At 40.1% G+C, this 17,535-nt stretch overlaps 1 protein-coding gene across 2 annotated transcripts in view; it reads right to left on the bottom strand.

The window, feature by feature from the left end:
• Positions 1-12: 12 nt before the first annotated feature.
• LOC124141250 overlaps positions 13-17,535 on the bottom strand; it is a 76,521-nt gene continuing 58,998 nt past the window's right edge. For both annotated transcript variants that reach the window (XM_046509211.2, XM_048393297.1), the window contains exons 17-24: positions 16,850-17,075; positions 15,206-15,448; positions 14,731-14,829; positions 14,232-14,413; positions 13,161-13,270; positions 8,735-8,897; positions 7,507-7,643; positions 13-5,171 (exon numbers count right to left, since the gene is read on the bottom strand). In XM_046509211.2, the coding sequence (XP_046365167.2) occupies positions 4,967-5,171; positions 7,507-7,643; positions 8,735-8,897; positions 13,161-13,270; positions 14,232-14,413; positions 14,731-14,829; positions 15,206-15,448; positions 16,850-17,075 (1,365 nt within the window). In that variant the 3' untranslated portion in view covers positions 13-4,966. The remainder of the gene's footprint in view (positions 5,172-7,506; positions 7,644-8,734; positions 8,898-13,160; positions 13,271-14,231; positions 14,414-14,730; positions 14,830-15,205; positions 15,449-16,849; positions 17,076-17,535) is intronic.

Here is a 17,535-nt window from a genome sequence, read left to right as displayed (position 1 = left end):
ACTAACAAGAAATTTACAAGAAAATAAGATCTTTATTAAAATATATGTACAAAATAAATATTAATTCTGCAAGAAAACTTCTCCACAAAACCCCTTCATTAGTATGCGAGAGTTAATATGGGACATGTGACATAGGACATCACAGCACTCAGGCAAACATCTTCACCACCTACCCAAGTACTAGTCCACAGGACCCGTGAAGATCCAGGGTAGAATATGACTTCAGCAACCCAAACTTGATAGGAAAGGCGACTGTTCTTCGTAAGAGACGATTAACAGGATCGTGTGTTCAGGCTCGCTGACTTGGTTGATGCATGTCATTGATCCCAACTGCATGGCTCGATGTTTATGATGTCAATCACTGGATTGTCTGGTCCAGACTCAATTATTTACAGACCGCCGTCATATAGCTGGAATATTGCTGAGTGCGGCTTTAACAGAAAACAAACAAACAAACAAACAAAACTAGTCTGCTGACATCCTAAACTATCATCTGACAATGCTCTGGTAAACTTGATTACAAACATGATTACACAAATGTCTAAATGATATGATGAGTCAATGGATGCTACAAAGTTTTTTGATAGTATATGCATCAATAGATTCAATCTGTTATGGCAAGGAGAACTCAGAGATTGGTACAATTCTTTACAGTATGGAGGACCAGTCAGAGGGTGTCTCCAGACTGAGTATGCAGTGACATACCAATTGATGAGACTGATCTTGTATACAAGGTGGAAGGGTTGTGTTAGGCATGTGTTATTTTTGGGGTTACATATTCAACAGAATGGCATTAAGAACACATGAAATAACATTTAGAATAAAACAAATGTAACTTTGTAACTTATTAAATAATTGATCAAATGAACTGTTGTTTGTTATTGGAGAACAAAGCCACACACATGTAAACGTTACTGTCCAAACAGTTCCCTTTTGATCGCTTGGGATTTTTTAAACAAATATTTTTCACGTTTCCATGGCAATGACTTTGACTTAGACTGAAAATGGCAATAGTGCTCATTTCCGTAGCAGATCTTGAAAACCGTACAATATTTCTTGCCTGCACACAACCGGATGTAATGTGGGCAGGGGAAATAAGTATTTCATGCTTGTTTATACAATGATTAAAGCATTAGCTCATCATGCTGAAGACCCCGGTTCGATTCCCGACATGGGCACAATCTGTGAAGCCCATTTCTGGTCTCTCCCGCCATGATATTGCTGGAATATTGCTAAAAACGGCCATACTCACTCACTCACTCACTTACAATGATTTCTACTGATTCCAGACTTGAATAAATAGTCAAAAGAATATGTATGTTTCACTATGGCTGAGTGGTGGAAGAATCACTTAATAGTTAAATGAACTTTTGTCTGCTGTGTATTTGTAAACATCACATTTTTTAATTGAAAAAGTAAATATTTGTTACCTCACATGTGAAGGGTTTAAGTTAGTTACAACATGCTTTCCTCAGAGTATCGACCAATACACCTTGGAAAGTACAGCTGTGATACCTACTTACTCCACTGTATTCTGCTACTCAACATTCATCAGTTCAATATTCATGTGGGGACTAAATGATACTTTATTACATACTTCGGTGTGAAAGACTGAGTTTTCTGAAGTTGAGAAAATTGATATTTTCATTGCAGTGAACATAACAATTGATATTTCACTGCAGTGAACATAACACTTTGACGGAACTTTTGTCATGCAAGAGTGGCCTCCCCTCAAATTGTCTCCCTTTATCGTAACTGTCTGACCTATTCACAAACTGTTGAATTACTTTTTATGTTAGTTCCACACTGACAAGGCAAGATAAGGATAGATGGTCATTTATTGAGTTAATATTGCCTCATAGCGTTTGATATTCTCTTGAAAATATTCCATTATAAACTGTAAATTTTGGTTTCGCACAGCGCCATTTTTTATACTTGACCATCATGTATTCTTTCGCATACAAAAGTGGTCTCGAATATTTTTTGTATAAGTTGATTTTGTATAAAATCATATCTGTATGTATGATACCGAGTTTTCACGACCCTAAATAGTTTCTGTTACTTTTGTTTATATTTTTTATGACTTTGCAAACACTAAACTACTTCTCTGGTCGCTAATACAAGGGGTGGTGACCCATCCCTGTGTGTTAGGTAGGGAGAATTTAGATTTCAAGGTTTTACATTTGTCATGAAATAATTAATTTTCCAGTAGACAACTCTCGTGAAATATCATGTTTCTCTCATCCCGTGACTGTGGAAAAGGAGATATTTTCACTCGTGGACACTTGTGAAAATATCTCGTTCACTTGACACATGAAATAGGCTATATGACTGTTTGTCATGCACATTTTCATTTAGGTTCTCAGTTCGATAAATTATTGTCTCTGGGAATCGTTACAAAATCTTATCTAAAGTTGAGTAGTATGTTTTCCTGTTAATCCTGAATACCCACATTCAACACGTACGAGTGGGAAGGAAAAGTTAGTCTACAAGGCTCATGTAGGAGGAAAATTTTTGGCTCAAGAGAAAAATGGCAAATTTCAAAGTTAATGCAAATTATAAGATAGATCTTGTTGATGTTGGAATATTTTTTCTTTCTATTTCTTGCAGGTTCTAGATTTACTAATAGTTTTTCAGCTTTTGAAAAGACCTCTGAATCATCAGCCATATTACTGCTGAAACTTATTTGGCACAGAATATTTACTGTATGCTTGTGACTATGAAAATCAGCTATTACAAATCACAAATTGACCATTCCAATACACGTGATATTTGATATCAACACATGGTTACTATATTAGTATATGGACAATGTCACACAAACAACACTCCTTAAAGCTTGTAAAAATATAAAATATACACCGAAACATAACACAAAAATGATATGATCTCATTTAAGATAGTTAATAACACAAGTACTAAACGTGCGCAATTTATGAGAACATGTATATATGACCTACCATAATTACCGTATTTGACGTAATAAGCGCCCAGGGCGCTCTAAAAATTAGAAGTAGGGGTTTCTTATTAAACTTTAATTTTAGTGGAAAAAAAAACATTTGAAAAATCGAAAATTTTGTGGTTTATGCTGACAGCCTGAAATGATACAAAAGAAAAGTCTGTGCATCTTATTCACAACAGATATATTTTCCAGAATTTAATTGCCCATAATCAAGGGTGCATATAACACATTGGTGCGTATTATACACGAACAAATAAGTCTTGTGTCTTGTGATCAATCGGAAGGGGTGCTAATTGGGATGGTTCACTAGCCAATATATTAACAAATATTGGCGTGGGCGCTTATTACGTCGAATACAGTGATTGTAATAATGATGCATATGTTGAACTCAGTCTCATGCCAAGAGCTTTCTAATTTTGAGGGACTGTAGCTAGAAAAAGTAATCTTTCTGTTGCAGCCTACACGACAATGTTCCTTTGAGCAATATCTTTGTCATCACATCAATAGAACTGAATACGGTATTTTGGAAAATAAGAATCTGTCTTCTAAAGACAAGAAGAGATTGATAGCACAAACTAAATCTACCACTTGAGGAAAGGGAAATTGGTTACTATGGAGATAAGCATTAGGACTCATTTCGCATGACGTTAAACATTATTTTAGTGGGAGGAGCTGAAATTATCATCGATATTATTTTGTTAGTCAGAGAGTGGAGCGAAGACCTGGAGACTCACTTATGACCAGGGAGGTTCTCTCTGTATATTGGAAGTACGGATAAAAAAAAGTGTTAGAATTTAGAGTTGATAAGAAGTTCTAGCAGACTCTTCTATGCATCTCCTAGGTATGTGTTGTGTATAAATACGTCAGGCTACAGAAACACATCTGAGGACCTATTGTGTGTAGTATTCAAGATTTCTGTCTCGAATAAATGGACTTTGAGCAACAAATCTGACTTGTACTTTGAGAGAGCTACATCATCCCCGGAACCAAGGAGTGGTAAGAATAAGTGGCTGAGGTTGAAGGGTATCACATAACTGACACCTACGGTCACAATATTGGTGTAACGAATCACTACACTGTGAACAGATTCTCAACTCATAGACCATGGTGGAATTTATACAAATTCATTTCTTAATTTTCTGTTTACAGATCGACTGCCACAAATGAAACACTAACAGATAATCTTCTCTTTAAAAAGAAAATTTGTTGCTGTAAATATAGTAAACACCAAATTTTAATTTCCCTATTAAACCAATGCTATGACAATGAAATAACAAAATATTCAGGTCCACATTCCTTCCTTAGTAAACACACCTCAATATCTGTAATCAATATGATCAATATTGTGATCGAGGTATGGTGACTGACAACAGATCAACGTCTAAAATGAGATCAAACATACAAATAAACAAAAAGCATCCCTCTCATACCAGTCTGAGACTGAAGAACAAGGAGGATATCAGCATTCATTAACTGCAGGGCAAAGGAGTTTAGGGCTGTGACGGGTAACTCGGGTACTCGGGTCGGGTGGGTCCTGTCTAGGACCTGGGTACCCACAGGACTACCCGGACCCGTGGTTAGTCACGTGACATATTGTTGAAAGACAAAAATTATCTAAAACTCTATGGTTACACTAGAGTCACTAATGTTCCCATTTCTTTCTGACAATGCACCCATTCCTTCTGACTTTTATATGTTTGAATTAAGATAAAACTTCATGCAGTAAACTTCAGTGTATGCATGACCGGATCGTTTTACACGTATATCTAAATACCTTTTGCCAGGGCTACGGTCAAACTTTTCCAAATCGGACAGTTTGTACCTATCTCTAAATATCTACAGCGGGTACCTGGGTAGGATCGGGTAATAGGGTGGTGGGTACCCGGGTAGTAAATCTGGACTCGTCTCAGCCCTAAAGGAATTGCATTTCCTTTTTTGGTTGAGCATATTTCATGTATCTTAAGGTGTATATAAATGTCCCATGAAGCTCTCTAATCAAGTCGCCTAGCGATAATTGCCGATGGTGTTGCGGATCTGTTGCATTTCATCGTTGTTGACGTAGACATTGCCGATGCTTTCTTGGTTCACATACAGGCTCTCATCTGTGGATTGACTGTTTGTCATGGAGGACGAGATTTCCTGTTGAATTCGTACAAACGACGGCCGTTGTTCATTTTCCACATGCCAGCAAGAGTTCATCAGCTCATATCTGTAAGACACAAGCGTTCATCATCATCATCATCATCATCATCATCATCACCAACACCAACACCATCATCATCATCATCATCACCAACACCATCATCATCATCATCATCATCACCAACACCAACACCATCATCATCATCATCATCATCATCATCACCATCATCATCATCATCATCATCATCATGAAGACAATTTCTTACTCCCCTGCACTGCCACTCCTTATCATTACCATTAATAATTGGGGCCCAGAATCCCTCGTGGGAAATGCTAATGGGGTCCAGAATGCCTACTGACATAGGGTACAGCATCTTGCTGTGAAGAGTTGTGTCCCTTAGCTCTGCCTAGATACTCTGGATTCCATATTCACCCTGATTGTAATCCTTGATCTGTCAGCACCATATCCATGCTTGTGGGTTTAGCCAGAGGGTTGAACCTCTAATGCTGCATCAGTTTCCTCAAACAATGAACTGATGCTGATGCAGAAACTTGCAGAAACCCCCCCCCCCCCCCCCCCACGTTGTAACCACCTCCATGCAAGCCATGCTTGCCGTAAAAGGCGACTATGCTTGACATAAGAGGCAACCAACAGGATTGGGTGGTCAGGCTTGCTGACTTGGTTGATGCTCATCATCGATCCCAATTGGTTGGATCGATGCTCATGATATTAATCACTGGATTGTCTGGTCCAGACTCAATTATTCACAGACCGCTGTCATGTAGCTGGAATATTGCTGAGTGCGGCGTAAAACAACAAACCAACCAACCATAGTGTAGTGGATAGAGCACCTGCCCAGTGGGTTCCACCCCAAGCTGTGTCATACCAAAACTTGGTAAAAGATGGCTTTCTCTGCCTGGTGCTTGGCATTAAGGGGGAAAACAAGTATTGGATGGCTGAGGGTCAGCATATTATGTGTAAATCGGGTATTTTCGTTTTGAACTGTAGCATGCTACCTGAGTGGGCTTAGTAAACACTAATTAGTCCGGACAAGTATAAGAAGACACGCATGCATGCACACACACATGCACGTCGCTATATATAAGTGTCTAAACTTGAAAGTGACATTAAACCCCATTTTACCTCACCACATAGTTCTAGCCTACTGGGCCTCATGGTTTCGGAGAAGCTTCTTAAACATTTAAAGAAATATAATGTCTAAATCCATCAAGCGACTGTGAACAATTTGAATGATGAATTTTTTTTAAAAGATATAACTACTTGCAACAATATATAGTCAAGTCTCGTTAATCCGACACTCGTTAATCAGACAATCGGCTTTATCCGACACTAATGATGGGAACCGATTAAATCAGTGCTATCTAGACCCGTTATTCCGACAGTCTCGCACTCCGACTCCAACACACCTAATTTGCAACGAATTACCGAATCACTCATTTATCAGTCTCGTTAATCCGACACAGTGATCAGCGTACTCCATGGTCATCTGCCTGCGAGTACACAACCCGTCTTTTGTTACGAGACGAATTGGCTTGTAGCTGCATGTTACAATGGCTGTAGAGATAAACTTGCTTAACAAAAACAATTAAAACTTTAAACAAAGAAAACAGGATTAATCACATGCTTAGATTACCTCAATCTCATTAAAATCAGATACAAGTTCTCGCTATCGGCAAGGACATCCCATTACAGGTCACATCAGAACAACCTTTCGCGAACTATGACCTACCAATGAAATGACTAACAGGAAGTTAATGTTAGCAACTTAGAAAGCAGCTTTCTTAAGTTTTGCCGTACCAGTTTCAAAGTTGCGACTATGTTCAGACTATGCTTTATAAAGTATTTTGAATAAGTCATACAGTCCGTACAATCGTTGTCTTTCGTGTAGTTGTCCAATTTTCGATCACAAACGTTGATACTACTTAATTTCGTTTATCCGACATACTCGTTAATCCGACACAATCATATGCAACCATCAATGTTGGATTAACGGGACTTGACTGTAAAGAGAAAGAGTGAGTTGGGTTTAACACCGCTTTTAACAGTATTCCAGTTATATCACGGCGTGTCAGCTTAATGTGGGAGGAAAGCCCGAAGTGATGCAGGTCTCAGACGTTTACCACTTCGGTGAAACCCACGAGCACGGGTATGGTGCTCACAAACCTAGAAACAGAATCGGGGCTAACCAGGATTTGAACCCACAATCATAGGTTTCTGGCGTGTCCAGGAGACGCAACTCTGCACAGCGAATCGCGGTGCCTTAGACAACTGGGCTACCCATGCCCCCTTAAAGAGAAAGATCTAGTCTAAATGCTAGAAGACTTGTGTAACAAAAGGACAGCTAATTGCAAGGGCTCATTGCCACAAGGCCTCCACGTACAGGTCCTCGGTGAGCATCTGGGGTTTGCCCAGTCGGTAGCCGTCCAGGATGCAGTCCTGCAGCTTCTCGTCCGTGATGTCCTGGAACGGCAGCAGCCCCCGCGTCATCAGCTCCCACATCAGGACACCAAATGACCACTGCAGCAAAAACCACTTGCTTTAAGAGGATGCATATACTTAGTCTAAAAGATCATTATTTAAATATTACCTCATCTTTCCATGTAAAAATGACTATAAAAGTCCATTTTCACCCTTACCGAACTAGGCTTGGAATTTCCAGGCTCGATCATAGCACCACCAGCGGCTTTTATGAGTTATGTCCCTTCTATGTCCTCCTATTGACCAATCAGATTCTATCTCTCATATCACTTGGATTTGCTTCAAACAGAGACCATATACCAATATCGGAATATGGTCACTGCTTCAAACAAAATGGTGATGCCCAGTCAAGACGATCTGATCACTAATTAAGATCTATATTGTAATAAAACTTACCCGCAAAGTGCATCAAGTCACTTGAGCACCTTAAATATAAATATGAACAGATTTGCAAAATATCTGTCGATGCCCAGTTGGCAGTACACATGCTTTGCAAATCCTGCAGTCGGCCAAAATCTGCATGTTGAAATCCATGTTGTTTACAAACCAAGTGTCTAGTTCATTAAACGGTTTTGATTGGACTATGCAAAAGACTCTGGAATTCCAGGCTAGTTTGGCAATGGAGGGAACTGGACTTTATAGTAAACGCCCTAGCCTCGGCAAAATAATATTACCTATAAAGGTAGAATGATCATGTGTAATAACTTTCTGATACTTGCACATGTGTATTGGTCTATTGAAGCCATATGACATTGAGAAAAATATGATATGACGTCACCTATTGTTCATGATGTCACAAATTGATGACATTACGTCCTCTAAACAATAGGCTTTGTTTAGTGAAGTTTCTGTCTAGGATTGACATTTCATACATTTTCTTCACTTTCTCTCTTTAGAATCTGCATCTTTAGAATAAGCTCCGCGGTTCTTTTGAGGAGACAGAACCAGGGGCACAGTTTTGTGATTGTGTGTGATCCTTGTTTGTCACTAGGTTGCCTGGTCCAGACTCCATTATTGACAGGCAGCCATGGAATAGATGGAGTATTGCTGACATTAGCTCACTCACTTACTCACTCACTCATGCACATGCTACAAAACATCATCAGAACAAAAAATATGAGAGCACTGACCACATCTGACTTGCTGTCATAGAAGCCGGTACTGAGGCTCTCCGGTGCCATCCAGCGCACTGGCAAGTACCGATCTCTCTGGTTGTCATACATGTATTCATTTGGATAAAAGTCCCATGAGAAAGCAGCGTCAGTGATCTTCACCCTCCCTCCAGAATCCAACCTAGGGAGACATGACAAGTTATAGACATGACGCTTTACAATCAGAGAGTGACACCTCTCATGACACATTGCAAACAGAGAGTGACACCTCACATGACACTTTACAATCAGAGAGTGACACCTCTCATGACACATAATAATCAGAGAGTGACACCTCACATGACACATTACAAACAGAGAGTGACACCTCTCATGACACATAACAATCAGAGAGTGACACATTACATGACACATTGCAATCAGAGAGTGACACCTTACATGACACATTACACTCAGAGAGTGACACCTCACATGACATATAACAATCAGAGTGTGACACCTCACATGACACATTACAATCAGATAGTGACACCTCACATGACACATTACAATCAGAGAGTGACACCTCTCATGACACATTCCAAACAGAGAGTGACACATCACATGACACATTACAATCAGATAGTGACACCTCACATGACGCTTTACAATCAGAGAGTGACACCTCTCATGACACATTGCAAACAGAGAGTGACACCTCTCATGACACATAATAATAAGAGAGTGACACCTCACATGACACATTACAAACAGAGAGTGACACCTCTCATGACACATAACAATCAGAGAGTGACACATTACATGACACATTGCAAACAGAGTGTGACACCTCACATGACACATTACAATCAGATAGTGACACCTCACATGACGCTTTACAATCAGAGAGTGACACCTCTCATGACACATTGCAAACAGAGAGTGACACCTCACATGACACTTTACAATCAGAGAGTGACACCTCTCATGACACATAATAATCAGAGAGTGACACCTCACATGACACATTACAAACAGAGAGTGACACCTCTCATGACACATAACAATCAGAGAGTGACACATTACATGACACATTGCAATCAGAGAGTGACACCTTACATGACACATTACACTCAGAGAGTGACACCTCACATGACATATAACAATCAGAGTGTGACACCTCACATGACACATTACAATCAGAGAGTGACACCTCACATGACACATAACAATCAGAGAGTGACACCTTACATGACACATTACAATCAGATAGTGACACCTCACATGACACATTACAATCAGAGAGTGACACCTCACATGACACATTACAATCAGAAAGTGACACCTCTCATGACACATAATAATCAGAGAGTGACACCTCACATGGCACATTACAATCAGAAAGTGACACCTCTCATGACACATAAGAATCAGAGAGTGACACCTCACATGGCTCATTACAATCAGAAAGTGACACCTCACATGACACATTACAATCAGAGTGACACCTCACATGACACATTACACTCAGAGAGTGACACCTCACATGACACATTACAATCAGAGAGTGACACCTTACATGACACATTACACTCAGAGAGTGACACCTCACATGACACATAACAATCAGAGTGTGACACCTCACATGACACATTACAATCAGAGAGTGACACCTCACATGACACATTACAATCAGAGAGTGACACCTCACATGACACATTACAATCAGAGAGTGACACCTTACATGACACATTACACTCAGAGAGTGACACCTCTCATGACACATAACAATCAGAGAGTGACACCTTACATGACACATTACAATCAGAGAGTGACACATTACATGACACATTGCACTCAGAGAGTGACCCCTCACATGATACATTACAATCAGTGAGTGACACCTTACATGACACATTACAATCAGAGAGTGACACCTCACATGACACATTACAAGCAGAGAATGACACCTCACATGACACATTACAATCAGAGAGTGACACGTTATATGACACATTACAATCAGAGAGTGACACCTTACATGACACATAATAATCAGAGAGTGACACCTCACATGACACATTACAATCAGAGTGACACCTCTCATGACACATAACAATCAGAGAGTGACACATTACATGTCACATTGCAATCAGAGAGTGACACCTGACATGACACATTACAATCAGTGAGTGATACCTCACATGGCACATTACAATCAGAGAGTGACACCTCACATGACACATTACAATCAGAGTGTGACACCTCACATGACACATTACAATCAGAGACACCTTACATGACACATTGCAACCAGAGTGTGACACCTCACATGACACATTACAATCAGAGTGTGACACATCACATGACACATTACAATCAAAGACACCTTACATGACACATTATAATCAGAGTGACACCTCAAATGACACATTGCAATCAGAGAGTGACACCTCACATGATTCATAACAATCAGAGTGACACCTCACATGACACATTACAACCAGAGTGTGACACCTCACATGGTACATTACAATCAGAGAGTGACACCTCACATGATACATTACAACCAGAGTGTGACACCTCACATGGCACATTACAACCAGAGTGTGACACCTCACATGGCACATAACAATCAGAGTGACACCTCACATGACACATTGCAATCAGAGTGTGACACCTCACATGGCACATTACAACCAGAGTGTGACACCTCACATGGCACATAACAATCAGAGTGACACCTCACATGATACATAACAATCAGAGAGTGACACATTACATGACACATTGCACTCAGAGAGTGACACCTCACATGACACATTACAATCAGAGTGACACCTCACATGACACATTACACTCAGAGAGTGACACCTCACATGACACATTACAATCAGAGAGTGACACCTCACATGACACATTACAATCAGAGTGTGACACCTCACATGACACATTACAATCAGAGACACCTCACATGACACGTTACAATCAGAGTGTGACACCTTACATGACACATTACAATCAGAGAGTGACACCTTACATGACACATTACAACCAGAGTGTGACACCTCACATGGCACATTACAATCAGAGAGTGACACCTCACATGACACATTACAATCAGAGTGTGACACCTCACATGACACATTACAATCAGAGACACCTTACATGACACATTGCAACCAGAGTGTGACACCTCACATGACACATTACAATCAGAGTGTGACACATCACATGACACATCACAATCAGAGACACCTTACATGACACATTACAATCAGAGTGACACCTCAAATGACACATTGCAATCAGTGAGTGACACCTCACATGATTCATAACAATCAGAGTGACACCTCACATGACACATTACAACCAGAGTGTGACATCTCACATGGTACATTACAATCAGAGAGTGACACCTCACATGATACATTACAACCAGAGTGTGACACCTCACATGGCACATTACAACCAGAGTGTGACACCTCACATGGCACATAACAATCAGAGTGACACCTCACATGACACATTGCAACCAGAGAGTGACACCTCACATGACACATTACAATCAGAGTGACACCTCACATGACACATTACAATCAGAGAGTGACACCTCACATGACACATTACAATCAGAGAGTGACACCTCACATGACACATTACAATCAGAGTGTGACACCTCACATGACACATTACAATCAGAGACACCTCACATGACACATTACAATCAGAGTGTGACACCTTACATGACACATTACAATCAGAGAGTGACACCTTACATGACACATTACAACCAGAGTGTGACACCTCACATGGCACATTACAATCAGAGAGTGACACCTCACATGATACATTACAATCAGAGTGTGACACCTCACATGACACATTACAATCAGAGACACCTTACATGACACATTACAATCAGAGTGTGACACCTCACATGACACATTACAAACAATCAGTGTGTGATACATTTCCCTGTCCAGGTCTACTTACATGCAGTACTGGTTGCCACGGTTTCTAACAAGTGTTACTGGTGGCCACGGTTATTTACAAGTGGTACTGGTTGCCACAGTTACTTACATGCAGTACTGGTTGCCACAGTTACTTACATGCAGTACTGGTTGCCACTGTTACTTACATGCAGTACTGGTTGCCACTGTTACTTACATGCAGTACTGGTTGCCACAGTTACTTACATGCAGTACTGGTTGCCACTGTTACTTACATGCAGTACTGGTTGCCACTGTTACTTACATGCAGTACTGGTTGCCAATGGTTTCTTACATGCTGTACTTATTGCCACGGTTACTTACATGCAGTACTGGTTGCCACGGTTACTTACATGCAGTACTCAGGTTGCCACAGTTACTTACATGCAGTACTCAGGTTGCCACAGTTACTTACATGCAGTACTGGTTGCCATGGTTACTTACATGCAGTACTGGTTGCCACTGTTACTTACATGCAGTTCCTGGCAGCCAGGTCTTTGTGCACCACATCCTTGCTAGTCAGGAAGTCCATGCCCTCACACACCTGGGCAGCTAACTCCAGCAGCTGCCGCAGCATGAAGTCCTACATGGGATAGTAGGCCACAGATCAGTACATGTACCTCTACTCCTGATGTTATTATTGAGCACTGTCCAATGAGAGCTGGTAAAGCCTGGCTAACTTTCAACTATGGGCCATAACAAAGTGAACTAGTCAACGTAGTACATTGTTTGAGTTTGTTTCTTTGTTATTTAACGCTGAACTCAGCAATATTCCAGCTTTATGACGGCGGTCTGTAAATTGACATCATGAGCATTGATTGGGATATGATGACATGCATCAAGCAAGTCAGCGAGTCTGACCAACAGATATCGTTAGTTACCTCTTACGACAAGCATGGGTTGCTGGAGACCTAACCCGGATCTTCACAGGTACATTGTTTGAATAGTTCATTGCAAGTGTATTTGGTCTGTTGAGGCCGTGGGTATATTAGTGAACGTGATAGGGGTTCAAATGGGCACAGAAATGGAAAAGAATGAGTACCAAGAAGTCATCAAGTTTTTTATTTTAGAGAAAGTACTCCCCAAGAAGTTCATGACTGCATGTCACAAGTGTATGGGGATACTGTTTCGCGTTGGGCAGCTATGTTTTAGGCTTGGAGAACAGGCCTTGATGACGACCCTAGGTCTGGACGTCCCTCAACTTCCATCAATGAAGATTCAATCAAGGAAATAGAAAAACTTATACTGTCAGATAGATGTATTACCATTCCTGAACTTGAGGAAGACATAGCTCTAAGCCATGGATCCATTCAAACTATTATTCATGAACATTTACAGATGAATAAGATATCTGCTCATAAAGTGCCAAAGTTTCTAAATTCTAATCTTTAGGAAAAAATAACTGACATTGCCAGAGACAATTTAGAGCTAAACAAGCAAGAAGTACTTCAGAGCCCTATACTTACCCCCTAAAACTTGTCAGATCCATACACATATGCATATATTGGTTCTTTGGTTTAGAAAAAATATTTTATTAGCATTACCCTTTTTGTGTCTACAATATGGTCTTTGAGTGTCCGGTTCTCCATATAAGGGTAGAGAATATAGAACCGCTTCTTGTCCAGTCCGATTCCCTTGATGGTCAACAAGTACTCGTCATCATAGGGTCTGAAGCGCAGACATTCTCTCAGTGCTGTTGTGTACAGTGGGGAGAGTACGCCAGACTCTGGGGACCAAACATATGACAATCAGATATTGTTTATTGGCAACAAAGACGTGTAACCTTGTCTCACCTGGCAACAAAGATGTGTAACTGTGTGTCACCTGGCAACAAGGATGTGTAACTGTGTCTAAACTGGCAACAAGGAAGTGTAACTGTGTGTCACCTGGCAACAAGGATGTGTAACTGTGTCTCAACTGGCAACAAGAACGGGTTACTGTGTGTCACCTGGCAACAAAGACGTGTAGCTGTGTGTCACCTGGCAACAAGGATGTGTAACTTTGTTTCTCACCTTGCAACAAAGACGTGTAACTTTGTCTCACCTGGCAAGGGTACTTTCAACATCTTGATGGTGAGTTTCTCCATGGGTTCTACCTTGGACCGGGCAGTAAAGGCTCCGTCTACTAACCTGGCATGGGTTCCTACAAATAAGTGTGACATCTTCATCATCATGTCGGTCAAAGAACATTCAACCTGTCGGAAAGTATCTTTACCTTTAACTCCTGTTCTTTAACTTGTAAATCAACTTGTAAATTGACTTGTAAATCGACTTGTACATCAACTTGTACATCAACTCACACATCAACTCATACATCACCTCGTACATCACCTCGTACATCAACTCGTACATCAACTCGTACATCAACTCGTACATCAACTCGTACATCAACTTATACATCAACTTGTACATCAACTTGTACATCGACTTGTACATCGACTTGTACATCAACTTGTACATCAACTTGCACATAAACCTGTACTTGTACACCAACTTCTATCATCAACTTTCGCACCCACCTTTAGCAAAACACACATTGCCAACAGCAAAGTTCTTCTTGCCAATGACACAGGCCTGTACTTTGCTGCGGATGCCCTCCTCTACGCGGTGCAGGAAGTACTCCGTGTTGACCACTTCATCCTTGTCATGTTCCTCAGCATCCGTGCCATCAAACGCTGGGTTGCTATAGCGATTGATTTTGGGGAAGGGGGTGTAGGGCCGTGCGGGCTGTATCAGTTCATGTTCATCACTGCCCCTTGTATCTGAAGCAACACAGGTAAGCAGAGAAATATCATCTATTTAAATGATCAGCTTACCAGTATTCAACATGTCCTTAAGTCTACAAAGAGTATGTGGTTCCAATTAGCTGAATAACCCTAATTTTGGATGCTCATGCTGACTTGTTTTCAGTGGTACTCACACTAAAAAATAAAGAGTACACATGAAAATATACTACTCAAAAGAAGTTAAAGCACACCCAGTTCCTCATATTACTAAAGTAATTAACTATAGTAATATGAAAGAATTGGGTGTGCATATACCAAAGTTTACTGTAGTTCTCTAAAATATGTATTTTTTTAAAAAGAAAAAAACCCAATAATATATATCCCAAAGCCTGTTAAATATGTGTGTAAAATCACATGACTTATGTCATCTATCTCAATACACTTAAAAAGGTTAACTTAAAAGCCTGTGAGTCAAATTATTCCTACCATTCTTTAATGCTGTCAATACATTGCAAGGTACTTTTCAATAGACAAAGCAATGATAGCAATCAGTGACCATGTCCCTAGGTATATGGGCTCTGTAGCAATGTTACATACAATATTTTCAATACTCTAAATCATAATTCCCCAACACAATAGCAAAACATTCCTGAATTGAAGCATGATCCTGTGCTTGTTCTTTTAAAATAAAACAGTAATCGCAATAGTTTCTTTCAATATCAATAGTTATCGCAATAGTGATTTCCAGACCAATATTCACCTCTAGTACTTATCATATATTATATTATAGAATGGAGATATTTCACCCTGGATAACTCAATAATAACATAATAGCATGAAATACTCATATCCCCCACAAATATGACATGTCCGGTTATGTGCAAGGCAAGAAATATTGTACGGTTTTCAAGATCTGCCCCGGAATCGAGCACTACCGCCATTTTCATTCTAAGTCGTTTCTATGGAAACTCGAAAAATATTTTCTTTAAAAATCCCAAACTTCCAAAAGGCGCCAGTTTACCACTAGACCTATGTATGTGCCAAGCTTGGTGAAGAAATATTGTATGTTTTTTCAAGATCTGTTCCTGGAAGGAGCACTAATGTCATTTTCAAAATTGTTGCCATGGAAACTTGAATTATTATTTTTTTTAAATCCAAAACTATCAAAAGGCACCAGTTCACCATTAGACCTATCTATGTGCCAAGTTTGGTTAAGATATGTCTCATGGTTTTTAACTTCTGCTCCGGAAATGAAACGTGACGCACGGAAGGACCCATTCCTATATCCCCCTTCCACTTCGTGGCAGGGGATAATAATTCTGTATTTATATACACCATGTCAGGCTGACATGGTATGGCTGGAATATTGCAAAAATAATTAAACACCCATCTCACTCACTCATTCACTGAAGGTAATATGGAGGACAAGTTTCTTACCATTGTCCTGTGTCAGGGGAGTGATATTCTTCAATGGCTCACTAATTTGGGTATTGTGGCTGCGGCGGCGACGACGACGTCGACACACACAGATGCAGATGAGCAGTGCGATTAGAGCTATAATAAACAGGCCACCTCCCACCATGATGTAGACAAAATACTCCGTCAGCCAGAATTGTTTGTAGTAGATTTCTCCCACTTCCACTTCTCGAACTCCAATAAACACCTGGTTTCAAAGGAAACCAAAATACTTAAGTTCATGAAATCAAATTTAGTGGCATTTGAAAAATACAAACAACACATTTTTATTATCAGTAGGATGAGTATATACAAAACAAGCAGACTATACATCTCCCTGAGGCAAGAAAGTTAACTGACAATACAAGTCCAGTTCCCACCCTTGATAAACTTTACTGGTATTATGGAGTTACATTTTGGTTGAACTAACGAGTCCATGCATAGTCCAATCAAAATAGCACAACGAAATCAAAATCCGGTTCATAAACTGTCATGAAGATTTCGGTCAATTTCAGGATTCGCAAAGCATGTACACTGCCAATTCGTCAACAGATATTTTCCAAATCTTTTCATGTTTTTAATGAAGGTGCTCACATGATTTGATGCACTTCGCGATGTAAGACCTGTTTTATCACAATTTAGATCTTGATTATCAATCAGATCATCTT

This window comes from Haliotis rufescens, unplaced genomic scaffold (assembly GCF_023055435.1).
Source record: "Haliotis rufescens isolate VD_foot unplaced genomic scaffold, xgHalRufe1.0.p SCAF_12, whole genome shotgun sequence".
In the NCBI taxonomy this organism is placed as follows: domain Eukaryota; kingdom Metazoa; phylum Mollusca; class Gastropoda; order Lepetellida; family Haliotidae; genus Haliotis; species Haliotis rufescens.
Note: the sequence above shows the minus strand (reverse complement) of the source record. Positions and strands in the feature narration are given on the sequence as shown.